At 46.3% G+C, this 27,161-nt stretch overlaps 1 protein-coding gene and 1 pseudogene across 2 annotated transcripts in view; both read left to right on the top strand.

Annotated features, from left to right (window-relative positions):
- LOC142589912 (uncharacterized) overlaps positions 1-17,355 on the top strand; it is a 38,370-nt gene extending 21,015 nt beyond the window's left edge. For both annotated transcript variants that reach the window (XM_075701592.1, XM_075701591.1), the window contains exons 2-4: positions 9,909-10,150; positions 14,117-14,270; positions 17,174-17,355. In XM_075701592.1, the coding sequence (XP_075557707.1) occupies positions 9,909-10,150; positions 14,117-14,270; positions 17,174-17,281 (504 nt within the window). In that variant the 3' untranslated portion in view covers positions 17,282-17,355. The remainder of the gene's footprint in view (positions 1-9,908; positions 10,151-14,116; positions 14,271-17,173) is intronic.
- On the top strand, positions 8,737-8,797 carry LOC142591815 (U6 spliceosomal RNA; annotated as a pseudogene).
- Positions 17,356-27,161: the final 9,806 nt, after the last annotated feature.

Below are 27,161 nucleotides of genomic sequence, written 5' to 3'. Positions count from 1 at the left end.
CCGTACCTTATTATTCATTCACCTTGCTTACATTTCCTTTCTTTAACACTCTGCGCTCGTAAATGTCCTCTCAAGAACGCTATGTCACGCTGATGTGACAGTGCATTTGGGACTTGAAAGCACCGAGAGTGCGGCGTTAGAAAAAGGAAAAAAGTGCACAAAATAGACGCCGAGTATTGTTTGGGAACCAGTTAGACCCGAAAGGGCACACTCTTTTTATAGCGTGCAGCGTAAGCTCGTATGTGTTATCTACAGCATTCTATACGACATAGTCGAGGGCGACAGATGATCAAATGGAGTGATGAGTATAGAAAATTCATTGGCACATGAGTTCACCTCGCACTGGGCAGCGGTCAGTGGAGCACATTTGAGAAATGGCCTTCATTTGCACACAGGCTTTAAACATGATGATTATCATAATGGTCGTGATATGACAGCCCGTAAATAGTAAAAAGTAAGTGTAAAAACTCATTAATCACTAAGGAGTCCACATATTCATAGATCGTGGCAGTGGGCTGCCAAGCTCCTTTCCTTTTGGGCATCCAGGAAAACTAGCACTGCTTCATTTCGCATAGGTGAAGGATAAAGAAGTTAAACTATTACAAGTTCCCCACTCAGTCATTTCGGCTTAGGTTCGACTTAACAAGCAAAACAACAAACGTAGAGGTCTCGCTGTCCCTAGCGGTAGCAACTTCAGCATGAACTAAACATGTCGCGTTCACAGCGCATGTCTACGTTTTCGTCTTACTGTGGCGCTAAGCCACAGCGAACGAGGCCTCCTTCAAACGTCTGGCGATGTTCAAAACCAGAAACACACAAAGTTCACCCTCAAAGAAGTTGCAGTCCTCAGCATGCATACAGTACGGGCTACGAGATTGTGCGAAGCATGGTTTACTGGTAAGCTTCAGCCCGGACATAGTTCGTGAAGACTGCCACAGCAGATACTCGGCCAGGGGTCTCCGCTGTGGGTGAGCAGCTCCCCTCCTCCTGCCTCCCCGCCTATGGGTCGTCACAATAGTCGATGCCTCCTCTTCACATTCTCTCTACTCACTGCCTTCCTCTACAAAGCACCCTCCACGTCCCTGACCCTCAGTGCCATTACGGACACGGTTACGCGTGCAGGTTGGCACTTCCAAAAGCTGTCACATGTTTGTCGTAGCAAAATCAGTCCTGCCTAAATCCGGAAGGTGGAGCAAGTTTGGGAAAAAAATTGCTCTTTTTCCGAGAGCATGCAGCGCGAAGCTGCCAGGAGAATTCCCCCGGGGGCTTTTAACAATGATAACCAGTATGGCAAGGCGACCGGCCCAGAAAATATTTAAGTCCTGGGTTCGATCATCGGAATGGGATGAATTTTCCAACCACGAAGCTTCCTTCCTGAAAAATCCGTATGAATTTCCTTTGTAGCTTGGTTCTACTTTCATCGGGGCGACAGTCATTCTCTTCGAAGAATCAATCTAACTTCCGCAGAAAAAATTGCTTATTTTGTAGAAAAACAGCTTCGGGAAGCAGGGTCTGCCTTGATGGACAAAATTCTTAGACCGCAACTTTTCATGAGAACATTTGCTGGCTAATCTTGATGTTGCGCGTATTATTGGCGAAGGCGCAGAGTCAATGACAAACAACTGTTACGAACGAAAAGCTTCGTAAATTCAGTCTCTGAATTTTAGAAATCGCGCAAGAAACCTTGCAGTAGGCGCGCTCGGTTACAACTCGTCAAGGTGCATGCAACAAGGCGTATAAATAATGGTACAGGCCGAACAAAAAGCCCGTCAACTCGGACCTATTTGGTTTCATAAGGAACAACCTCCTTTACGAATTCAATATGCTTATAAGCTCTGAGACTGCATGCGTAAATTTGTTTTCTTATTCTGAAATCCTTCTGTTTTTTTTTCCTTTGTTGTGTTGACTAAGGCTGTTAATCACTCAGGTTATTCGATCAGGCCACAGAGTTGTCGACAAGAGCTAGTAGTGCAGATATAACCCCAATGAATAATAATAATAATAATAATAATAATAATAATAATAATAATAATAATAATAATAATAATAATAATAATAATAATAATAGTAATAATAATAATAATAATAATAATAATAATATATTTTATCACGCAATGTTACAAGGACACAGTGTAGATATCAGGCCCGCCGAAGCCAGATATATATATAGAGTTTGAACGGCAGTGTCTGGCAGGCAGCAGGGCTACATTATTTTAATTCACATACATATTGCATTATATATAGGTATTGAGGAGAAAAATATGCACATTTATTTTCTATACTTCTTCCTTCTGGCTGCAAGCAACTTTGTGACTTTTGCAAAATCGTAATTTTCAGCAAACGTTTGCCTTATAAATGCGACACCTCGCAACGATTATCCGTACGCGCTGGGACTTGTTATCTCGATGTCCTCAGAAAACTACGGTCACTTAAGAATGTCCCATAATGAAACGCGATAAATGATTACAGAATCAGCAACAAAGTCAGAAGCCACGAGCACGAACAGACAAATCTACGTGCCACCCCCATTATTCCCACGTTAGCTAAATGATTGCGGCCGCCATGGTTCCCTCCGGTAACCTTTTGGCAAAAAAAAAAAAAAAATTAATGCCTCCGGTGATACGATCACGGACATCATCCGATTCCGCTATGTGGTCAGATGCCGTAGTGGCGGCATAGTTAGCCAATTAGAAATGCCGTAGCAACCCTCTGAACCAATCAGAGTTAACAAGGTGGCGGAAACTCGACAGCACGGAGAAATTTGACAACAATGTCCGGAATGGCCATCCCTGCTCTCTGCAGTGCCGATCAGCGCGTGCGTCGGATCGCGGCACCCGTGGCTGGTTCGAGCATTTGCGTAGAACGCGTACACGCGCCAAGGCGCTGTGCGAGCCGTTAAAATGACCCTCGGCCGGCCAACGGTTTGCCTGTCCGGCCGCTTCGAGCGACGTCGAGTTTTCAGAAAGCTCGTCCTTGAATTCATCCGGTCGTTCACCGGTCGCTTCCCTCCTCCTCAAACCCACGCCCTCTCCCCCTCGTCCACTCCCGCGCTTGGTGTACGCCGTCACACTACTGCGTTTACGCACAGGAAACAACAGGGCATTTTTCAAAACAGCATCTGCCTACGCCCCCCACCCCCCACCCCCTAGAAATGAATTAAGAAATCCGGCGAGGGCAAACTGCGCGGCTGTGACGCAACTTGTTCCTGTGTTTCGAAAAGGAAAACGGTAATCGTGTGGGAGAGTATAGACAGTCCAGCACGTAGCCCAAGACTTCGCCTTTCTTTTTTTTCAGTTTGTCTCCGTCCTCTTCTTCTTTGCTCTAAACGCCACCGGTCGGGGAAAACACGTAATAAAGAAAGATGTACAAATTACAGTTCGCCGACTCGGCCGACAGTGTTTTGTTGGCGCGGCGTGCTCGGTTTCTAGTCGCGTCGGGATGCTTCTGTCACTACAGCTTTTCGCTCATTTGTCGGCTGGATCGTTTACAGAGGGGAGAGGTCGCGATTTTATTTATAGACACTCTCTCGGACAGCCCTGTTATTCGAGAAAGCCCACGGGGTGCCCTTTTCGCAGTTACTCGCTCGTTATTTTAGTGGGCCGTTCTTTGGTGCATGTGCCGTTACACGAGGGGAATACTGAAAAGGCTGCGTTGATTTAGAACAGTAAGAGCGAAACGCAGATAGCGAGGAAAGAAGACGTCGGCACGGACTGACATAAAGCGTAGAATTGATATAGCGTACCTGGCAGATCTAACGGTGCACTACCGCTTGCCGAGCACCGGTGAGCATAAATCGTTGTGTAACCCAGTATCGCGCAGCAGTGCTTTGCGTACTATAAAACCTGAACGAAACGTGGTTGAACAGAATGATATTTAATAATGAACTTTTGTGCGATTTCATGTCCGCAAGTATGAACACATTGGGTGCAGTCGATCGCTGAATGTCATGCCACGTGGTGAACACGATGAACCTTGTGGCTGAACCTAAGTAACGCCAGAATGTTCTTCCGGCTAAACGCAAAAGAACGTCAAGACACCCACTCTGCACCATTGTAAAATGGAATAGTTAATTTGTGTTTAGGAGAGCGATTCCTTAAAACTTCACAGAACACTATTCACCGCCGTTCCATTTTCAAGAATCGCGTTCGTAGAACGCTACTTTTCGGCATGTGCACGAGACTAACCCGCTTTAAATGTAGATCTGGTGTTTTGTTTTATACATAAACGCACCGTGTACAGTAAGTCACGAAAGTTTCTGGGGCACAAGTTTCGCTTCGAATGCGAATTCCTGCTTGGTCAAGGCATGATGCTTCTAATTTATTTAATCACTCTGGTACTAGATCACAATACTACATCAGACTGAAACCAGGTTCATTTAAAAACGATCCTACTGAAACTTTGAGTTGGGTGTTACATGGCCACTTGATGAAGAAATTGCGGTCACTGACCAAGTCAAGGTGAAAATAACACAGACGTTTCGGGACCCGTACATGCCCAGTTACATGTCCACGAACGCGAACGTTGGTGCAGCATGGCCTTAGTCACTTTTGCGCCAATAAACTCAAATTAACCAACTAACGCGAACGTCTGCGTTCGCGGAACGCAAAATTGAACTATTAAAACCACCATCTTCGCACTTCGGCTGTCCTCGTGAGAAAAACCATCGAAGCAGCAGCGTTCAGGACTCGTTGCTGTGCGATTCGAGGAGCCCACAGCGTCCACACTGGACGCGTTTCACTCGTGCACGCAGGGTGGTCTGAATGGGAATGGACTTGCATAGGCTGCAAGCTGAAGCCAACTATTGAAACCAGCCTTCGAGTAATTTAATCGCAACAATCATCGCGAGCACATAAGTACATTGATGCGAGAGGGCCGGGAGAGGGGGGGGATGGTTCTGTGGCAATCTGTGAAGGCAGGTGGGGTTCCTCAAGGCCAGAAAGTTTGGGAGCCCCTGCCGTAAACATTAGTGGCCAATAAGACGTGTTTTATTCATTTGCACCAACTATTTGCGTTTAATCCAGGTATTGCAGAACACGATATAGCCCATTAAACGTGACTTCATGGTATTGCGTATCTTCACTATCATCACTTGTGGTCATGATCATCGTTGATAAGTGTGATGATGCTGATGAAGTCCGCATGGTTTATTTCCACACTTAACACACGTGACTTATCACGATAGTCCAACAGTACCAAAACAAAAACACAGCTTTTGCGTTTATGCAGCAGCTTATTATTTATAGCAGTCTTATTAAAATTGCAATTGAGCCATGAGGGCCTTATAGCACATCTCCTCTGGTCATCTAGACTGGTTACCGCAAGAGTTCAGCAGCCTTCCTTTATCTCGTACGCTCAAGCACCCATGGCCTTGCCGACGAGAGATCATTACTCAGCGGCGAAGAAAAAGAGAGAAAACGCGTCGTTTAGAACTGCAAACCAGAAGCGAGAGCGGCAAAGTTTCCGCCGCACATTTGACGGAGGCGTTTCGCTTCGTCGCCTTGCGCAGTCAAGGACACGGTCTGCACATTTTTTGCGCGTTTCTTTTTCTTTCGTGTGATTGGTTCAAAATCTTGAGCAAAGAGCCAGTGGTCACATTTACAAGATTTCATAAGAGGCTCACTTCAATTGCTGATTCCTTAGATTGAGAAGCCAGACGGTTCGTGACTCAATGTCTTGCCTTCCAGACGACAGGCTCAAGCACACGCACTTATACGGCCCTCTGTGGCACATTTTATTATACGGCGCAATCTCTTGAGATCTGCGGGCAAGTCTGGTTTAGTTTGTGGTAGAATGAAGGCTCAGGTGGCATATTTGTATGTGACGAAACTCCTTTCATATTTTTTTTTATTTCACGTCGCTCATTCGCCGGTGGCGTCTGTGTTATGAGACATCTCCACGCACACCATAACTCCTGCGAACGCACAGAAGGAATCGCTAAATTTTCGTCCATTCATTCACGAGGGATATGACCACGCCGCATGTGACACGGTCACGTTACGTGATCACGGCATGTGCCCATGGTTGCTTATTATTGACACACGTATATTGTTTGTCTTCGTCGCTTCGACGTCACTAGCCACAATGTGACAATACCTTCTCGTTCCGGTAATCTACTGGAAAGCTATTCCTTTATGTCATCTCACCCGCCGTGGAAACGTAGTGGCTTCGGTGTTGCGCTGCCAAGCCTGAGGTCGCGGGTTCGTGTCCCGACCGTATTTCGGTGGGGGAGAAATGCAGAAACCACCCGTGTACCGTGCATTGCATGTTCCGTAAAGAACCCCAGGTGGCCAAAAAAAAAATCCACAGTCCCCCACATTACGGAGTGCCTCATAATGATACCGTGGTTTTGACACGTGCAACTCAATAATTTAATTATTGATACGATCTCTTATTTTTCTGGTTTGGTGTTTTCTGCCCATGAAATTCTGCACTACGCCTTTGAGCAGACCTCAGCGATGCTAATGCGGGTTGTTTTTTAGGTACTTTTTTGTGTTGTATATAATTCACGCCGACTTTCTTATTTATGACGTATGCTTTGTCCGTTGCCTGCGCATGCGACGAAATTATCAGCAGTTTTTCTTACTGCCAATACACACGCGCATGTTAGAACTTTTACTCGTGGTTGAAAAGAGGCGTCCAACTTTTTCACTCCGTTAAAAATCTACCATTCATGTTGTGACTAACGCGTGATGAGTTACATATTATCACCAGATGTTGCTTTCGCCAGCGGACCTCTAAGCGCAGTGGAGCCGTTGCTGGCCCGGGCTTACAGCCCGCACCAGTGGACATTGCGGTTTCGTCTCTCTCTTCCATACCTTTCTGTGCAGGTAATACTCTGCAACCACTCCATGATGTCGATATATTTTCCTTGCTTCCATGCGTCAAGCGAGCGTTTTCTTATTTCGACAATATACAATTTAGCCCGAGGCTTTTGAGTGAACTTCAGTAATGTTTACGTGGTTCATTTGTCGAGCTTCAAGGAATACGGGAATTAGTTCATGCCTGCTTTCTTTACCATTAATTTCTTTTTTCACCTGCACGTGTGAAATTGTAAATCAAATCCGCGGAAGCACGCAAAGGGGAGGAAAGCGCATGAAAGGAAAAAAAACTATCATCTAGCCGAAGTTGTAGCACGATGTTGCAAAGAGAACCCTTGCGAGTCCTAGATTTGAACGCCGGACCAAGACAAATTTTTCTTCAACCGCGAAGCTTTCTTTCTGGGGAAACCCGTATTGTTTCCCTTTGTTGCATCGTGCCATGATTCGGGTGGAGGACAATGTTTTCCCCTTTACATGTGGATACCTTAAGGAAACAAGTTTTTGTTTCTCCATTTTCGTCATTTTTTATGGTCTCTGTTATTTAGAACATTCACGTGACGTCAGGAGCAGGAAATTGCTGTACAATTCAGAGATTTCTCTCCTGTATTAATTGTCATGTCTTATCGCACTGAAGTCACGAACATAAACAGGGTATCAACCACCTGCTGATCGTGACGTCACAAAACAATACGACGCCAAGACAAAATTATAAGCAAATTAATTTGTGTGCTTTAATTCGTTTCAAATCTGGCGCAGTGGACATGGAGGCACGCCGCAATTCGCGAAGGGCTCCGGATTGTGGGTTTCGAACCCGTAACCTCGCGCTTAGTAGCTTCACGCCGTAGCCACTGGGCCATCGCGGCTGGTTGACAAGATACGTAACGTCAGTTTTCTCGCACGAAAAAAATGATGATCGGGAACAAATTTTCAAAATTCAATGTCACTGTACAGAGAAGCAGAATTTGCCGAGTCTTCATTGCGGTCGTCTGCTATTCATGATATGCATATGATGCATTGTCGAGCCCCTTCTAGTTTCAAACATTAGGCTTGGTTATAATTGGCTGTGTGTATTCCTATACATAACGACGAAGTGTTTTTTTTTTGCTTCTTGTAAATTTATTGGTTGAGTAATCCATTTCTACTTTTTTTCTGATCTCTGGCTTGCCTTGCATCGAATAATTTTTCATTTCTTTAATTGGCACCACTAAATAAGGAGACTTTGGCACCAACAGTTGGTGCAGGCTTCTACTTATTTTCACACGAGATGTACCACGAGTCACAGAACACCAAATAGGTAAAAGAAACACAAGACAAAATAATGTCAACACAACAAACACCCCGCACACAAATATCCCCACAATAGAGAAAGAAAGACTACAGCTTCAAACGTCGCCAACAATATCGACACTTCCAACAATTGACACACATCACTTTTTCGAAGCATACGGCAGGCTACGCGCCGTATGTAGCAGTCACACCTCATGCTACATACTAGACCACTGGTCGAAAGTGCTATGTGTCAGCCCGCCTGAGCCCAACTCGGTAATTTCCCACCTGTCCCACAACCGGCCCGGCCCGTCCCGATCACGCCCAACCCGGCCCGGCCCGGTTCGGCCCGTTAGCCCTTGAGCGTAAGCGAAGCTTTGTCCAATTCTCGGTAATTGTGATGCTATGATCCGCGGCACAGGACATTTTTTAGAGACTGTTTTGACTGTGTCCACGCGGCTGAGCCCACTCTAGTTTCTGTGGGGACTGGCAACACTGAATCGCATAACATGGGACTGCGAGCCCACCTAATCCGCCCACATAAAGCTGACGAAATAAAGTTCTTACCAATAGCATACCCCGCATATTGCGGACCTGACTTAGACCCGGACCTATTACGGGACTGACCGAGGCCCGAGCCCAGCGCGGGTCCACAATTAGCATGGCCCCTGCGCAAGGATGTCACGCAAGATCGTGAAGCGTTCCACATTTCTGGCGACAGCTGCTCTTATCTGGATCCTGTACATTTACAGGGTGCCGAAGAGCGCACTGCTCACACAAACTGTCAAGATTTCAATAAAATTCGCACATGCTGCGCGTGATTGCCAGGGCGGTGGGTGGGTGGCCCTGGGGGGCTGTTTGGTTCCATGATTGAGCTGCGGCGCTGCTGATTACCGGGGCCTGATTATTGCAATAGGAGCACGCTCCTAGACTTTGTGAGGCATTTAAATCCCCTTCAAATGTGTATGCCATTTCGTCCACTCCTATACGTCCGGCTTGCCTTCGCTTTTTCTTTTCATAACTGGATCTTCCTTAAAACTCATTGAGATGCTAACGCTTCCCCTTTTCGTTTATTTTTTATTGGCATTAACCCCTGCTGTGCCTACCTGGTGGTGCGGGCTTCCCCATTTTATTTTTACTTTCTTTAATGCTTGGGGTCACAGAAAGCAATATACGTAGCTTACCCAACCCGAGCCCGACCCGCGGGCCAGGCCGGGCCTGGGCTATCGGGGAGGCCCGAGCCCGGGCTTCCGAGCTGTAGCAGAACAGAAGTGGTAGCAGGACCAGATGATGTGCTCTATATCAACCAGATCATTAAGCTCTGTACTATACAGTGCTTTCAAGTGTGGATTCGGAAAGTGGCTGATAACAAGATTTTCGAGCCGTGATCGCTGTTCATTTCAGTTGAGGCAAAGGGCTGTCGTCCATCATCTTGACTCGATGTAGGGTGTCATGCATAACCAAACGTTCCAGAATACTAGAGTTAAATGTAGGCACGGTACACGTATTGTGAACCTCATCACGCTGAACGGGCGTCACCACACAAAACTGTCTTGCGTTCGGGCAACACCAACGCTCCCACATTCGATGCAGACGTATCGTGTTCTACGGCAAATTCAAAATCAGAATCTGAAACAGTTTTTATCTTCCTCAGGGAAAAATGGGTTTTCCTTGAGGTAAAGCTCCAAAACTCAAACGAAATCTCGTGCGATGATCAATGGTGAATCCAAACAAGTTCGGTCATCAAGAATTTTGGGCTAAATTGATTTTGACCTTTCGTAACGAGCTCAACGGAATGGTTTATATTTTTTTCCTCCTGTGCAGGTTTCTGTGGTGCTGCTGCTTGGGCTGTTCTGCCTGTCGGTGACGTCAATACCCGCAGGCTACCCTGTGGCCAACCCGTACTCCCTGGTGCACTCCGACTATCCGCTCCCCTACCACAACGGTTACCCCCAGCCGTACCAGGCCACCTACCAAACTGGCTACCAGCCTGGCTACCAGTCCTTCCAGTCCGCTTACCAGCCCGGCTATCTCGGAGGCTACCAGACGGTAGTCGTTGGACTCGGGTGCGTTGAACCGCGTTGGCAGTGACGACCCAGGTTTGCAGTTGTATCCAATGCTCCGTGTCACTCTACAGTGCCCGCACTACGAACCGAATGAATAAGTGAAGAGGCAATGCTGGGCGCCTCAGCGCAATAGCATTTGCTGTCGACTTTCAGATGCCGCAAACTTCCACACACTGCAGCTTTCTACAGCGTCAGCTTGAAAGCACTTTCGGTGAACACCTGCTTCCTCTCTGAGGCTCATACCTTTGGAACCACGTGACACGTGAGCAGGCGCACGTGCCTGCATTTGCTTTTAAGCGCTAACCCGCGTGTGCGGATCAGTAAACGCAGAGAAGATTACAAATTGAGGCGAAACTTTTGCAGGGGCTGAGTGAACCCTATAGGTACACACTGACGCCTTATAAAACGTGCATGTATGGTGAACTCAAAGAGGCTGTAAAAACTTCCCCAAGATCGGCCATTCAATTAATAAAGCAAGAGGGCACCGCGCCAGAAAGCGAAACTATATGCTACAGGCCTCCGAAAAAAGATCTTTATCGGGCTATGCTCAAGCCATTACGAGGAGAAAAGAAATCAGCGCGCGTGTGCTTCGACAGCGGCGCGCCGATTCGCTTTTCCTGGTAATTACCATTGCAGACAGATGCATGGGAAAAGCCCCATGGGGGAGGGGGGGACTCCGCCTCTCGCATTTCAATGAGCCTACAATTCACGGGTCGAAGATCCATATATGCTTGCGCCGCTGTATTGCTCGCCTGGTTGGGAGCAGCACCGTTCGTCCAACTAACCGGGGGAAAATAAGCAAATTAACAAGTCTTGCTTGTTCGCTTCCCTTTCAAGCGTGATGATTTTAGTGCTTTCGAAGCTATCGACTTGACCTCTTGGCCCCGTGAGTCACTCTGCCAGTAATCATTACCGCCTCGAGTATAAACGAACGCCAGTGCTCTGACGTCTTTGCTTTAGAAGGTCCTCAATCTTCCAGTCACATGACTTCCTGTTCTCTTTCGTATTTGTTTGGCATTTAGAGTAACGTAAACCGAGGAAAGTGATATGGCTCAAAACAAGGACTCGCGTCTGAATGAAACAACAAGAACACGAACGGAGGTCTTTTTTTTTTTCTGGAAGTGAAGCACACGTATGGATTTAACGCTCTTCCCACCACAACGCTCATTTGTTATCTGTTTTAGTTGAGGAGCATCCGGAAAAAAATGACGTGCGCCGACGTTTATCTTGTGTCGAATAAAAGAAGAAACGAGAGACGCAGGTTAACAGAGTCGATGAAACATGGTATTTGTTTAGTAATTCATTAATTTGTTTCTTTATTCGTCTGCCTGACGGCTTGCCCATTGGTTACTGCGTGACCCGGAGAGAGTGAGTTGCTGCAAGCGTGTAAACGTAGCAACAACAAATCGTACTTTGCGAGGGACGAAGAAAACACCAAGCACAAACTATCGCACGAGAGTAATCACTAGCTTGGAAAGTAAATGGTTAAATATTTAAGGTAATACAATAATAATACAGTAGTAAATTAAAATATAGACTGGCCGCAAGCTTATATTTACGATGTTAACACTCGATTCCCAATTTCATTGTGCTTGCTCTCAAAGGCATCCTGTCAAAACTGCACAGTGACTGAGGAGTCATTCGAGCAGAGTGATTGGAACAAAAGCCGAAAACGTTATCTTTTTTTAAGGTGTTTAGCACGAGGACATGTGAAAATACTTTAGACGTGTGCACCAGACAACTTCCGTGACTCCTGGCCCTCCTGGCGCAGTGCGTTCAGCACATTCAGGACATTTCCAGAATGTCAAATAAACCGTGACGGCGTCGTATCGGCACTAACAGCTCCGACAAAATGTTCTTTGTAGATAAGGTTGGTCTGTCTGTCTAACGCGGGGAAATTTGCGGCAATCATGGAGTTCTTTTATTCCTTCGAGTGAATCGGGTTGCTTACTTGCGTCGAAAAGTCCGGCTAGTCTACTACGCATATCCTTCGATATTCTTCGGCTAGCATCTTCGAGGCTTCGCCGGTGGTCATTGCGATGACCATGGTTGGCATCATCCATCATCATTTCCAGCTGCGTCGTCTATTTCCTTTCTTGTAGTTGTCTTGGCTTGTAGGGAAAAAAAACAGAAAGAGCAGAGGGCGAACCGTTCCTTGTCTGCGACTCACGCCGCCGCTTGTTTACCCGCGCCGAGACAACGATTGATCGGCCACTCTGGGGAAGACCGCACGTCGAAAGCGAAGCAAAGCGGGATGAATTCAATTGTTCAAAATTTTACTTAGGTAAGCATTCTAGCTTGCCTTCGTACGCCCATGTGGATGTGAAAGGCGCCTTTTTTACCTTGAAGCTCTCGGTCAGCACAAAGATAACAAGAATTACGAAACTTAAGTTCGTAGCCCTTATGTAAAGGTGTAAGGCAATTGGTGGAAGCGTTCAGTAAGTGCTGGCCAGTTCTCACCGGGTTTCCTTCACAGTTCGCTTGCTTCTTCAATTGATTGATTGACTGACTGATGGATTGATCTTTACTTATTCATATAAGATACCCTCAAGGTCATATGGCAACCAAGAGGGGAGTGATTACAAAGTAGTAGAGTAACGCAAAAAAAAGCGCAGTGAGTTCTGGTAATGTAATGGTTCTCCTGATTATTCAATGCTAGCAAATGATCCGTGAAAAAGCTTGTTGTCGGCGATGGCTACGATAATTGAGGGAACATGGTTCCATTCATGAGATGAACGGGGGATGAAACGCTCAAAGAAAGGCGTCGTGTAGCATGAATTGATTCCTACCTTACGGCTATGATCGACGGGGTTTGAAATGTACTGGGGCCGCAGTATGAAGTCTTCGTGAAGTGTGGTGTGATGGGAAGTTTTTCAAGTGAAGTAATAAGATTAACACGACTGGGACCCATATTGCATATGTATATTCAAGTTTCGAGCATATTAGAGTCTTGTGAAGCTGTAACTTCAAAGTAGAAGGTGCTGTGGAAAAGTTGCGCCGTTAAGTACCCGAACATTCGATTAGCGTTGTTAATGACGTACGGTCCAAGTTAAATTATTTGTAATGTGTATACCAAGAGATTTATACGACATGACGAAATCTAAGGGATCGTTGTTAAGATGGTAGGTGCTAGGATTAGAATTATGTCTGAATATACACGCATTATTTTCCATTTCTTAACATTTAATTATATTAGCCACTTCCGCCACCAATAAACTATATTATCCAGACCAGCTTGAACTATTACGGTATCACCATCGTTGGAAATTTCCCGGAAGATAACGCAAACGTGTGCGAACAGATGTATGTTGGATGATATCGTAAGTCATATCTTTAATATAGATAAGAAATAATAGTGGTCTCAGCACAGAACCTTGTCGTACACCCGAGTTAACTTGAGTGGGCGGAGAGTTACGACCGTTAATAGTAACGAATTGGAAGCGGTTAGTAAGGAAATGTTCCATTCATTTCAGAAAATTAGGGTCGATATTTAGTAAGCTTAGAATAAAGGGAAAATCAGACATCCACCCGTTCGTAGGAATTGCTACAAAGGACAATTGCTACAAATTGCTAGATTGCTACGAAGGTTGAAAAGTTGATTGATTGATTGATTGATTGATTGATTGATTGATTGATTGATTGATTGATTGATTGATTGATTGATTGATTGATTGATTGATTGATTGATTGATTGATTGATTGATTGATTGATTGATTGAAGTTTAGTGCTGATTTCTACAATCCGCTCGCTGTATAGATTATCGTTCACCTTGTGCTGGCAAGACAGACAACCCTCCACCAGCTGTCAGCTTGGAACGACAGTTGTGTAAGGAGTACGCGGCAGGCTCTAGTGTGTCTGAGGGCTTGCGTTTGAGTCGTCGAGATAAGGAGTGCGAGAACGTTTCACCTAATGACTTCCCTGTTTAGCGCCCAGTTATCCTGGCTGATTTTCGTTCCCTTATGCAGCTCCCACGGGGGCCACGTGCTGTTTCCGACCAGGGGGCCGAACGCGCACCCTGTGCTTGTTCCTCTAGTGCCAGTGGTGCAGCAGCAGCAGCCCTCCAGGCAGCCCCAGTTCCCGGACAGACAGGACAGGCCGCTGGTTGTGAACCCCAATCAGGTGAGAGAACACCAGGCGGTCATGGTACGGAGAATGCGGCAACACTGCACCTCACGAGGCCCTTTGTTCAAATCGAGGGGGCCTCCCATGGACACAGAAGTTTACGAGGAGAAATTACCGTGTCACGAATAAGAGATGCGCAGCAGCAGGGTTGGTAACCTTCCTATGGACACGGAGGCTTGCCAGACACTGTGTCACGAACAAGTGACACACAGCAGCAGAGTTGGGAAATGCCCCTTTTAGGGAAATAACCCTCGATGGAAACATCAAGCGTTCGTAAAACGGGGTTACCATAGCGCGGACAAGTGTCACAAACACAAGGCACACAGACACAAAACCAAGGTTCTATGTGTCCCCCTGATCAATGCACCGGACTCATGCAACCCTCTCGCCCTCCCCCCCCCCCCTAAAGAAATATTTCTGTGTTAATATGCGGCTTTCCCATTCATCCCCCCTTTCTCCCCCTACCCAGTCTCTGGTCAAGTGGAGCCCCCCCCCCCCCCCCATCACCACACCCGAAAACATTTCTGGCTACACCACCGCTAAGGAGCACCGAGATCGGTCAGTTGACAGAACCGAGGACACACACCGAGTGCTGAGTGATTGTGCTGCTGAGTACTAAGGCACTTCAGGTTACCACCTTGCGTGAGTCAGCGCAAAGGCGTCAGCGGCACCAAGCGTGCACCACCACCACCGCTTCCTCACTGCTGCAGGCATTCCACACAACCACGCATACGTTTCTCCTGTGAGACGTCAAAGCAGATTTGTGCGCGTAGGCAATGCAAATATAAGCAAGACAAGTTAGCCTCGCCTAAAGATGACCGCTAAGGAAAGGCGCTGGCTATCGCTGATGTAAGCGCTGAGGTCTCACTGACGCAAGCTTCAAGGGCCCGCTAAATATAGGCAGCCTCGACGACTTCTCCAGTGGAGGAACAAAAAAAAAAAACGAAGACAGGAAGGAAAATAGCCAAAGCAGGTCCCGTGACGCTTGCGTCAAAGCTGCAGCTTCTACGTGGATTAGCGATAATGAAACACGCTCCTTCGAATTCCCTTTTGTAGACGTCAATCTGCAGTTTTTTTTTTCTGAAATTAAGTGCAGTGTGTATTAACGTAGTCCGATAGTTTGAGGAATCCGAAGTTGTAAATTGAAGCCTGTGTTTTTCGCTTGTGCACTTTTTTTTTTCTTTATCCAGTTTTTTTGCGCTACACCTTATTCGCGATCAATGCACACACTACAGCCCATGAAAGAGTCCAACTAGCTATAAGTACAACAAAACTTTATGCAGAGTTGTCGGAATTACGTGTCATCTTAACCCGAGCTAAAACGGGGGCCCTCCTTGCCGCCAAATAAATCTTTATTTTCCGTGTCTCGTTCATCTCTGTCGCGCTCTTTGCATTCCTCTTATTTCTCCTTCCTTCGTCTTGATTTGCATTCATCACTGTAGGCAAAGCGTAGCGGAAAACCATGCGGAAAGTCGGGTGAACGCTACGAGTTTTCGAAGTAAGAATGGCGACGTCAGGTATGTATCTTGTCTAGGAACGTCGGCAATGCGATCAAAAGAAAAGAAACGCTGGAAAAGGAAGTTGAGGTCGAAGCAACGAGTACACGCTTGACTGAAATGTCACATAACAACGGCTTTTAGATGGGCAAAAGAATTGAGGATGGTAAATAGTTGTGGGAGAGGGGGGGAGCGTGACGAGAAATAGAAACGTTCAGTAAGGGGCTGGAAAAACAATGATCAGCAGTCTGTGCTTTCGGTCAATGCCTAATTAGCTTGAGACGAGCGTGATAATTGCAGATAATGCGAGTCTAGTTGACCTCACAAACATGTGTTTAGCGAAATTACGGCAGTCTTAAAAACACCTTTAATACCTCGCATAGCGAGTGTTATATCCCTCGGCCATCGGTACATGACTGCAAATATGACCGATAAAGGTAAAACTTCATTTTTTAAATCGGTTTTGAGGCGGAAGATCAATGTTATTTGAAAGATTTAGCTCATTATTAAACGCATTGCTCTCTACGCAATACTGTTTTACTAGAGCCGTAAAGATTTAGCTCATTATCAAACGTATTGCTCTTTACACATTAGCGGGCTACTAGAGCCGTGGTCCGCAGTTGCAACGCTAGTAGCGGCATCTTGGGACATTTTATCTTCAACGCTTTACGTTTGCTATAGGTTTACCAAGCCCATAAAGGTGTTACAGTTTGCAGAACACGAGAGTGCTTGAGACTTCCACGATGGCAGCAGCGCTGGTCGCATCATCTCCAGGCGTTCTGTTTCATCAGAACGCCTTAAAAAAGTTTCTACACTGATGCGGAATTGTCGTCGCAGAAGAAAAAAAAAAGAAAAAGAAGTGCCTGGCACGTTAATGACTGCAGCTATACCGGCGCCTTTGCCCCCGCAGGTAGTGAATGTTGCATCTATAGTATTGTGCTCTTCTTTACTGTGCATGAAAAGAAAAGATACTTTAGTGAATATTAGTAGAATGTTCTTTATTTGCATACAGAGCTGCGTTACGAAAATCTGTGGAGTATTTAATGTGTTCGAGACCAAAACCCTTCGAATTTACAAAAATAATCCGCAGATCATTCACGCAACGTAGATGTCCCGTAATTTAAGCACCTAGTGCAGAGCGTTCCAACAGATGCTAGTGACCCATTTTGAACGTGGTGGATACCTTTGAGCAAATGCGAGAACCAAAGCTTTCACAGAGCATTTGTATGCGGCATTAATGTGGCATCATGCATGACAAATATGCGTTTCATGTATGGCGCCTATTATGTGCCGATCTCCTTTTAGTTTCGGAATGAACCTACTTGTAGAAAGGAAATGTTTGCTGCTTCAGTAAAAAAAAGATCCCTTCCCCAAAGCAAGCACCACTAAAAACCGCATTCGCAGGTCATCCGGGCAGAGGCACCCGACAACCGCCGCCATAGCAACGGTCGTCAAGAACCGGAAGAAGTCATCGACGTCATCGTGGACCGGAAGCCCGTCACCGCACAGTAGACAGTGCTGCTCCCGGCAGACGATACGGAAAACTAACATGGGGAGAAAGGCATCAGAACATTAAAGAACATGGAAACTCTCCAATGGCGGTGCTCCTTACTTCAACATTCTCCATTACGCGCTGAACTCACTTGAGCTCAGATCGTAGCCCCAAATTTTAACGGTAGCGAAATTTTGGGCCACGTGAGACGCCTATAGTTTAAGATAGCGTAGACACAGAACAGGCCTGCGTGCAATATTTTACGTTTGAAATACGAATGGATGCATCCAAAAGAAAGGCATCCAAAAGTAGACATTTTTCGATTGCGAAACTGAACGAAACGTTGCTATAACCACTTGCCGGAAGGGACACATTTTACTTTTACAGAAGGGAACAGCTTACCTTCCAAGTTCTAAGACTCAAATTATTAATAATCTTGTTCCTGTCCGCTTACTTTAAACAACCGATTCGTGGCCAGTCAACCGCCGTGGGTATGCGCCACAACCGCTCAGATCAACAACGACGACGACAAGTACGAATGCCCTGCTAAATTCTATTTTTTAATTACTTTTAAATGAATTATTACTCATTCAACAGCACCTTCCAGACTTTATTTTAACCGGTAATTCAACCCTATTCAATGCTATTCCCATAGATATTAGGAAATTTATGCTCTATATTATTTTGGAATATTCCACCCATTTCTTGGCCAATCCCCCATCGTGGGTAGGAGCCACACGTGCCACAGGCTACAACAACAACAACAACGACAGGTCCAAGATGTTCGAGCTGCCGAATGCCACACCCCTGATGCAGACCTCACTCATGGTGCTGGTCAGTTTGGTACAGTGACTGCTGCTTTCGCTATGAGCGTCCGATCGATTCGCGCGGTTTGTGGTCACAGCTTGCTATAACGCTGACACTTTCGCATAGCGCACGTCTTGTAACGGCACCTCAGAACCTGTTCTCGGCGTAGTTGGTGTTCACTAGGTGCTCAGAAAACGCGGCGAACGTATTCGTTCCCTAGTCGACACGCATTTCGCCCGCTGTACAGGGTGTCCGAAAATTAACTGCGCGGTAGAAATGGGGGTCGTAACATTTGAAATGTTACTTACGGCCGTGCAGTGATCGCTACAGGAGATGCCGAAAATGTCCACCACCGCCTTGAAGACATGCCTGCACACGTGTCCGTATACTGTTGAACAGGCAATGGAGGGCTGCTGGAGTCATCTGTTAAATGTGCCGGGTAATGGCTGTTCGCAGCTGCTTCAGCGTGTGAGGAATTGTCCTCCTACAGCCGCCCTTCGAGTTCACCCCACAGACGCTGTCAGACGAACTACAGGTGTCGCGCTATCGTATGGAACGGGAAACTGCAATGTCATTCGCAGTTGTCACATTTTTTTGTCAATCTTCTCACAGCAGTGTTACTTTTCGGACACCCCGCCTGTCTGTTTACGATAATATCGTATTCTCAAAAGACTCGGACAGTTACCCAACCATGCGGTTTAACTTCTGTATTGGCCGCTGCTGCTCAAACAGGTGTGCTCCTCGAGGTATGTTGTAGCGTTGTGTTTACCCTGTGCACGCCTTGCAAACGCTCCTTCGACTCTCTGTTCCGGATCCACTTCCAGGGATTTAGCCGGGATCTGAGTCAGCGACTTCGTTTAAAGCGCAGGACACCATGCTCAGCAGCTGAGAAACCGCTGTCGTTGGCGGGCCACGCGCATTGCCACCTTGATAACCGACCACAGACTGGTCGTAATTCCTATGACTGCAGTGAGGCAGTATGCGCCTGTGCACGTCTGAATGTTTTTCGATCGATTTACTTATTCCTTTAAACGCGTGTCGAGGACGTGCCTACGGCGCGCGCGATGCGTCAGTACTGCGCATTTTTTTCCCCACTCTATTTTTCTTTCTTTGCCCTTGTACACTTCCAAGGGCACATTTAAATCGCACGTGTCACTAAAGCTTGCAGACAACTGGGCTCCCACATAAACGTTTACTACCAAAGTGCACCGTCGACCACTGAGCTGTGGAAACGCTACAGAGAGGAGTAATAAAAATATGCTATGGCAAAAGTCAGGCGTGGGGCAAGGTGTAGTCGCGCACACCGTTAAAGGAAAGATCGGTCTAGCACTTCAGTACAGATTCCAACTCCCTTTCTTGCCACGAAGGGTTCTGTAATTATTTTTGGCCGTTGAAGGTTACCTAACGCGCCACGCGGATCCCCTCCCTTTCTTTTTCTTGCTGTGAAGTGGACAAACTGAAGTTATATATTAGATAGAATACTAAGTTAGGGGTTCCGTGTAACAGTGTATCGTACTGTATATTTACGGGCAGCGCCTTCGAGATGGTGACGCTCACTCCTGCATAGACACACTTGATACAGAAAGAAGCAAGCTCTAGCTCGGGTGCGCCGATCTAAATACATATAAAAGGAGAACTCGTTTTTCTCGGCAGCCACTGCACCAAATTTGGCGACGTTTGTTGCATTTAAAATAAAAAGTAAAATCTAGTGAATGTTGGTTTCGAATTTTTTATTTAGGTCGTCGATCTAATATTAAAAATTTGCAAAAATCGAAAATTTTCATAAATCGAAATTATCAATTTTACAACTCTGTACCTCAGCAAGGAAAGATGATATAACAATTATGCGAATCGCATCTGTTAGTACATCTAAAGCGGACAAAATGTATGTGTTACACAGGAGTCTAAAAAAATTGCTTATATGGAAACATAGCTTTTGCAGAACCCTTGTGAACGACGTAATAAATTAATGTAACATATAAATTGAAACATCATATTTGTCCGCTTTGAATGATGTAATGGATGCCATTTACAGAACCGCGATATCTGTTTTCGATGGAGAGCTATTAAGTTATAAACATTGTGTGTCTATGTTTTTCGAACTTTGGAATTTTCGAAAATCCTTTTCACAAAATTCAGGCCTTAAATCGAAATTCCGATTCCAACAGTCGCTAGAATTTAGCTTTCTCTCTCAGCTGCAACGAATTTCATTAAAATCGGTGGGTGCAGGGGTTATCTCAGAAAAGCGTTTTTGCGTTTTACATGCATTAGCTCATTAAAATCGATGCAGGGGTTATCTCAGAAAAATGTTTTTACGTTTTACATGCATTTTAATAGGCCGCGTTGGAGTTTGGCCCGAGCTAAAGCTTCCTCTTAACGTTGCACGCTTCTGCCAACAGCCGCAAATCCAACTATATAGACGAATAACGTTACCAAAAGAGGATAAGTCGTGCCCGCGATGGCACATTAACAGTAAGGATTCAAAGAACACTTTTATTACAATAGCAGTTATATATAGACACCGTGCGAGCCGTCGGTGCCGCCGCCGTGCCGTCATGGAGTCGACGACGCATGCGCGGTCCGTAGGTGGACGGTTGGAATGTTTCCAGAGACGCGAGAGACACACGGTGCGTTCGAACCAGTTTTGGGCTACAAAAAACAACGGAGCGAAGTAGATGTATACACGCTCGCGTTCTGCTCAGTAAGCTCTGCGGCGGCTGCTAAGGCAGCCCTCTGGCTTTCGGTGCTGGCATGGGCTTTACACTCCTGACGAAGTTTTGCCCCCTTTGGAGATTATCAATTGACCCACAACAATAATCGTCATCTATCTTGCTCGCATGCCCTTTCTTCTGCAAATTGACGCACGCTAGTGAAGGAAGCCGCAAAAGGGGAGTTCACGAACACTACAGCCATGACCACGTTAAAGAAATCCAGATGGTTAAAATCAATCCGGAGTTCTCCACTACGATGTCCCTCATAACGCACTGCGCAAATTTGAGCACGTTTTGTTTCTTCTCGAGGCTCACTTATAGAGCCGCCTATGACGTAAATATGGCGACGTACAGCTTCTTTCGATCCACCTGCAAGCATAGCTGCGTTAATTACGTAATATCCCTTGCCGTGATCCAGTCGCAGTGACCTTGAACTATACCATCTTTGTCTGTGCATTTTGCCTGTGCATTTTGTCTGTGCATTTTTGTCTGTGCCTATTCCTTTACAGTCAATAAAGCTTGTCTACACACGGTAAAGATGTTTCCTTCGGACAAAAGCAGCTTCAAATCTGCATCGTCATCATTACCAGAAGCATCCTATTTTTGTGTCCACACCAGGTCACAGAGGTCTCTCCCAGCGATTTCCAGTTGCCCCTGTCTTGTGACCCCATCTCCTGCCGGCCAATTTGCTATTTTTCAACACACCGCCGATTTCTCTGCCGTCCTCAACTCAGCTTCCCTTCTCTTCGCAACCATTGTGTGACTCTGAGAGCCCACCAGTTACCTGCCCTGTGCGCATTACATGGCTTGCCCAACCTGATTTTCTTCATCTCAGCGCCAATTATAAGACATCGGCTTCCCCCGTCTGTTATCTAATCCACACCGCTACCTTCCTGTCTCCTAACGTCAGGCTCAGCATTTTTCCCTTCCACGACCTGTTGCATGGTTTTAAGCTTATTCTCAGCCTTCTTCGTTACATGCTAAGTTTCCATCCGTTACGTTAATACCGGTAGAATGCGATTACTGTATGCACTTTTCAATGTTATCGGTAAGCTGCCGGTCATGACTTGAACGACCATGAGCCTCGAATGTTGGCTGGTATAGAAGAGCGAGTCGGTTGATTGACCACGCAGATATGCCTTGCCTGCCTGTCGACCATCTCTGCGGCCGTGCTGCTCCACCCACTGGCCAGCATCGGTCAAGGCGGCAGCACGCGATGGGCCTCGGATGTCGGAGGCGCGTTCGCGACACGCAGGATGACTCCGCTCCGCTTCAGGTACGCTGGCCTCTCAACGTCGTACGAGCAGCGATTCACGGAGGAAGTGACCTATGGGAGAGAGTATTGCGTCACGCAGCCAGCGCTCTTAAGCCTATTCGAAATCGAACAGCGCGAAATGGATGAAGGGCACAGAACTCGCACACCACGGCTTCTGACTCACAACTATACGTTCACCTCAGAGAGCCCTATCACGAGTTCCGCATGCTCAAATCTGGCCACACGTTGCAAATCTTTCCACAGCGATTCCTGCCTTGAGGAAACCAAAGTTCTGTTTCGCAATAAGAAAAAAAAATACTGCTCCGAAAACTCCCACAAAATGCCATGCCTCGAAAGAAGGCACTTGCTTCGTTGAAGGGCGCAAGAATGCAGTCGGCCACATATGCTCGCAGGTCCCGGAATGTTATGTCCCAGACTGTATACACACGTCCATCCCAATCCACACGCCAACTTACGCACACTATATCGCCAACGTATCGAGAATAAGTGAATGGGCACACACTTGAATCAATGCGCCGAAACGTGGGTGACGGCCACTACGCAGGCAACACACGAATATTCGAAGCTGAATGTTTCCTGACGGTTCATAGAGTGAGCGAGTGACTATAAATACGTCTTTGCGAAAAGCTATTACAAAGTACAGAGCATCTATGTTCCAAGCCTTTTGCGCAGCAAGAACCAGTCTATCTCAATTGAGCACATCCGCGAGTGATCAAGCAGTAAATAAACAATCCGATAGAGACCGCACAATGGAACGTTAGTGAGTCAGAAACATAGCAAGCCGCTACTTCAAGGTAATTGGCCAATAAAAAAAGGAAGAATAAGACACATTGATCCTGATTTTATTTGCAAACTGAATGCTTTGACAACTTGGAATAGATTTCTAGCACCGCTTCTATATAGTGCAAGCACGGCATACGCTGCTCGCGCCGTTTAAGCAAGGCTTAATGAGCTCCGAAAGCGCTTACATTGTCCCCCGAAGCCGTTGCCGAAGCTTCGTGTCGTACCAGTCAGCGCCTATGATATCCGTCGAAACAGGTTGGATGAGCTGCGCCGGCGTCATGCACGTCCGTTGTAAACACGGAGGCAACAAAGGCAGCTGAGGCAAGCAATGGACGCTTTACCACGTGATCAAACATGGCGGCGCCCACAGAATCACCGTGAAAAGGGTATATAGAAACCACCTGTTCTCCTTTTTTTTTTTTTGCTCATTGTGGATAAAGCATGCCACGTTTAAAACACGTGGAAATATCAGCTTTTCTTCAAGGACTCGACGGAAAAATTAAGCAGGAACCATAGCAGGACGCTTGTTTTTACCACTGACTGTAAGCCTGCTGAGATATGCTGCTGGGTACACTTGTTGGTTCGCTGTGTCGGTTAAATGGTGCGACGCGCGTGAGTGACCGCGACGTATGAGCATCTTGAAATGCACTAGGCAGGCAGCCTTCAGCCTTATCATGCGACGAGGCCAGAGCGGGGCGAAATTTTTTTTGCTGACCTAGCCGGGCTCCATCGCATGCTGCTGGGTGCTGTCGCTTCCAAGAACGGCTTCCTGCACAAAAAGCATGACATCTGTGGCTCTTTTCTTTAGAATACAATGTAGTCCGTGTTTAGCCGGAGGAGACAGCATCACGATCGATTACGTCACGGCGTTCTGGTGGGGCAATTTTAAGGCAGCTTCGCCACCCGTCTTCCGTTCTTGCGTCTTCGAGCTTATACCAAGCGCCTTCTCGCAGTAAGAGTGGGCTTTTTTTGGTAATGTACATGGAAGAGTAACTTACAAACGCAGTTCAAGTAATCTTTTTTTATATAGTGCCCCTTAAGTAACGGCTTTACGAAAGCATATCGCTTCACAGAGATCCCACTGCATGCCTTGGGTCTGCATAAATGTTAGTATCTCTCTCCGTTGTCTCGCAGCCACTACGGAGGGGACCGCGGTTCCGCGATCGAGCTGGAACCCCTGACAGGAGAACCGTCGACGAATGCCGGCTGCCTCGCCGAAACCGACACGGACAGTGATTGAAAAATAGACTGCTGCATTCTGACGTCACATTGCAGTGGTGGCTGTGCTGAGACCACCTTCGCAATGTTGTGAGCCCCGTGGAAGGTTGGGGCGCTGATCTTCTTACGCTGTTTTGCTCGCTCGCTATTGCCGTGTTTGTTCATCGGTTGTGCGGTTTGTTCAGGAATTCGTGCCACGTCTGAAGTAAAAAGCAGTTAAAAGTGAAAGCTTCGCGTGCCTCCTTCGCATCCCCGAGCACGGTATGCCGCGTGTTTCACGTAACTAAGACCAGAATTTAATTTAGAATGTTGCATTTTAAGCAGTTATGACATCTGTACCTTTGCATAACTAACCGCAATAATCTAACTGATAGCCCGATTAACTAAAGAATGCTACGAACAGTATGACGTTGGTCTCCTAAAGAGAACCACTTTTTTTAGATGATTTGGTACAAGTCACGTGACACACAAGGTATAAGCACTCCGAGAGAGACTAGAATTTTCCTTCTTCATTAAAGATTATGCTTCCGAGAGACGGAAAATGTTCGCTTTGGCTCAATTCTGTTTCAGTGAAGGGCCACTAAAAAGAAACACCAGGTCGCTTCAGGTTGACCCAGCGCGAGTAATCGCAACATAACAGAGGACAAAATGGCTAAAAGAACATAACGGATGCTAATACGGAACAGTCCATATGTAAGCTGTATGTAAATAATTTTGTATACAGTATTCTTTCAAGAGTACCCTATTTTTGTTCACTTCGCCGTAAAAATGCAATTATTGTTGATTGTTACAGGACAAAAATAAAGGACAGACGTATACTGAATTTCACGCCACACCGCATGGCCGCCGAGCCACTGCCATACCACTGAGTTGAGTACACTCGTGTATCAGGGTCGTAGTGACGCAGTCAAGTTTCTTTAAACTTGCGAATTTCGGCATTCGGTTCTTCTAGGATAAGCCGTAGTCTATACCTCGTAAGTAATTAGCTAGACCCTAGCAGGCGCCCTAAAAATCCATGACGTCACGGTCACCTGGTGCGCGAACTTCAAGGCTGCGTTCGCAGTTGGTTTATCAAGGCTCTCCATGCACTGTAAACCGATTTGTACCCATAAGGGTACTTTCTGTCTAGAACTCACATTTTACACCATGTACGGGTGCAAGGGTGGGTGTTATAGACCAACTCGCACCCTTACTGGTGCTGTCAGGTCTATAGCTCGCATATTTACACCTTTCTCGGGTGTAAGAAGTGAGTTATGGACCAATATCCTTAAGACGCCTTAAGGGCGTAAATCAGGTTGCAGTGAACGTAAGGGTGTACAGGGGCAACTTAATAATAGAGTTCAAACGACTTTTCGCTTTCGCGTTCCTCGAATAAATGTTCTACCGGAAAGCTCCACTGAGATATTTAATTCCAGTGACATTAATGTGACGAATGCAGTATTGTATTTTGTGGAATTTTTCTTTAAGCGCGTAAGCTTTTATTTGGCTACTCCTCAGGTGCATACAGAAGAGTTTCGGAAATTGCGGTACAGGCAAATGATGTGGGGCGTTCTGCAGTGCTCCTGCTGGAGAAAAAGACTACGCGCACTAGTCAGGTTCCACGGCGAGTGCAAACGCTGCACTTGATCACTTTCGCTGTGGTAACTGGCGTGTTGAATGCTTAATCAAGGCACCCTGACGGAAATATACTCTGAAAATAATACCGCGTACACCGTCGTAAGAATCCTGGACGATGTTCAATTGCTTCCGAACTGAAAGTCAACTGAAGGCAACAAACCGGTGGAAACGCAAGTCAATTTCTCTCTTTTCTTTTTTTGCGTCACTTCAAAAGAAGGCTGACACAGCTACGCTGAAACTCGCATGTTCAGCGTTCGCAGCCATAGTACAGACGCCCGAAAAACGTAACGAATAAAAGCATAAGTGCACGCCTTCATTCCGCACTGACTGCGTTTTGCCTTTGCTTGCGCACTGTCAGAATCCACGGAGCTGCTGTTTTGTTTATCGTCAACCGAAAAAAAAAAAAACAGAGACAGAGAAACTCCTGTTTTGAAACGAACGCTCGTTGCAAAACCAACCGACCCCTTGTATTCAAAAACCAAGAACTGTTTGCGACTTGATAGAACACGCGCTTGCGCATACACGGATAGAAGACTTCCTCCTACGCAGATACCCAAACCTCTCTCGCGCGCGCAATACCTCCGTCACGGGATCTCTACCGGGGGACTCCCTCCGAAAAACGTAATGAATGCGCATGTGTTTATTCAATAGATCCTTTATTTTATTACCGCCACAATCGTTTATCTTTTTTTCCGAAGTTCCCGTATATGCCAAAACCAAACGCTTCGGCGTAGCGGCTTAGCCAAGCATCGCGCAGGTGGTCATCTTAATTGACCCGCGGTCTCACGCGGTCGATGTCACCCCACGAGGAAGTCCGCATCGCACCCGCATCGCACGTTACACAATTTTTCCTTCTGAAATCGCGCGAAACGCGCGAGTTGAAACGGACATGCGCTCGAAGGCGATGACGAAGTGCGCCGTAAGAAAATATAGTGGCCTTCTTTCGACGTCGATAAAATCGGACCGAAGAGAGCATTGCGCTGCGTTTTGCTTCTTTCTTGGTTACGATAACGCGCACACTTTGAAAGGATGCGAGTAGTTGTTAGGTTGAAGTTCTTATGTCGTTTTCGATAAAGTTTGTGAATTTTCTTTAAATATTTTGTTCGGTATGCAATGAAGTATATATTACACGTAAGAAGCGGGAATGGGGGGTTGGGGGCTGTTGATCGCTGGATAAACGCAACAAGGGTAAGCAAGACAAGTCTACTTATTAAACATGTTCCAGCGTTAAGGAAAGCTTGGCGTAATTCGCGAAGAATTTGCAAGATCTGACAGCTGACGTCGAATTTTCATGTGTGCATTTCATGAGCGTAATCATCTGTGCAGGTAAAGGTAGTTGATGTTTGGTGTCCGTGCCGTGTGCACATCGGTCGTGTTTGCATTTGAATCATCCTTAGCGCTGTAACCGTGTTTCGCGATGCCAGTAACCAACTAGATCAGCTTTCAGCGTTATAGTAATGAGTCTCCCTGTCGAAACGTTGGTTCGAA

The sequence above is a fragment of the Dermacentor variabilis genome, chromosome 8, assembly GCF_050947875.1.
Source record: "Dermacentor variabilis isolate Ectoservices chromosome 8, ASM5094787v1, whole genome shotgun sequence".
NCBI lineage: Eukaryota > Metazoa > Arthropoda > Arachnida > Ixodida > Ixodidae > Dermacentor > Dermacentor variabilis.
This window is presented reverse-complemented; position numbering and strand designations above follow the sequence as displayed.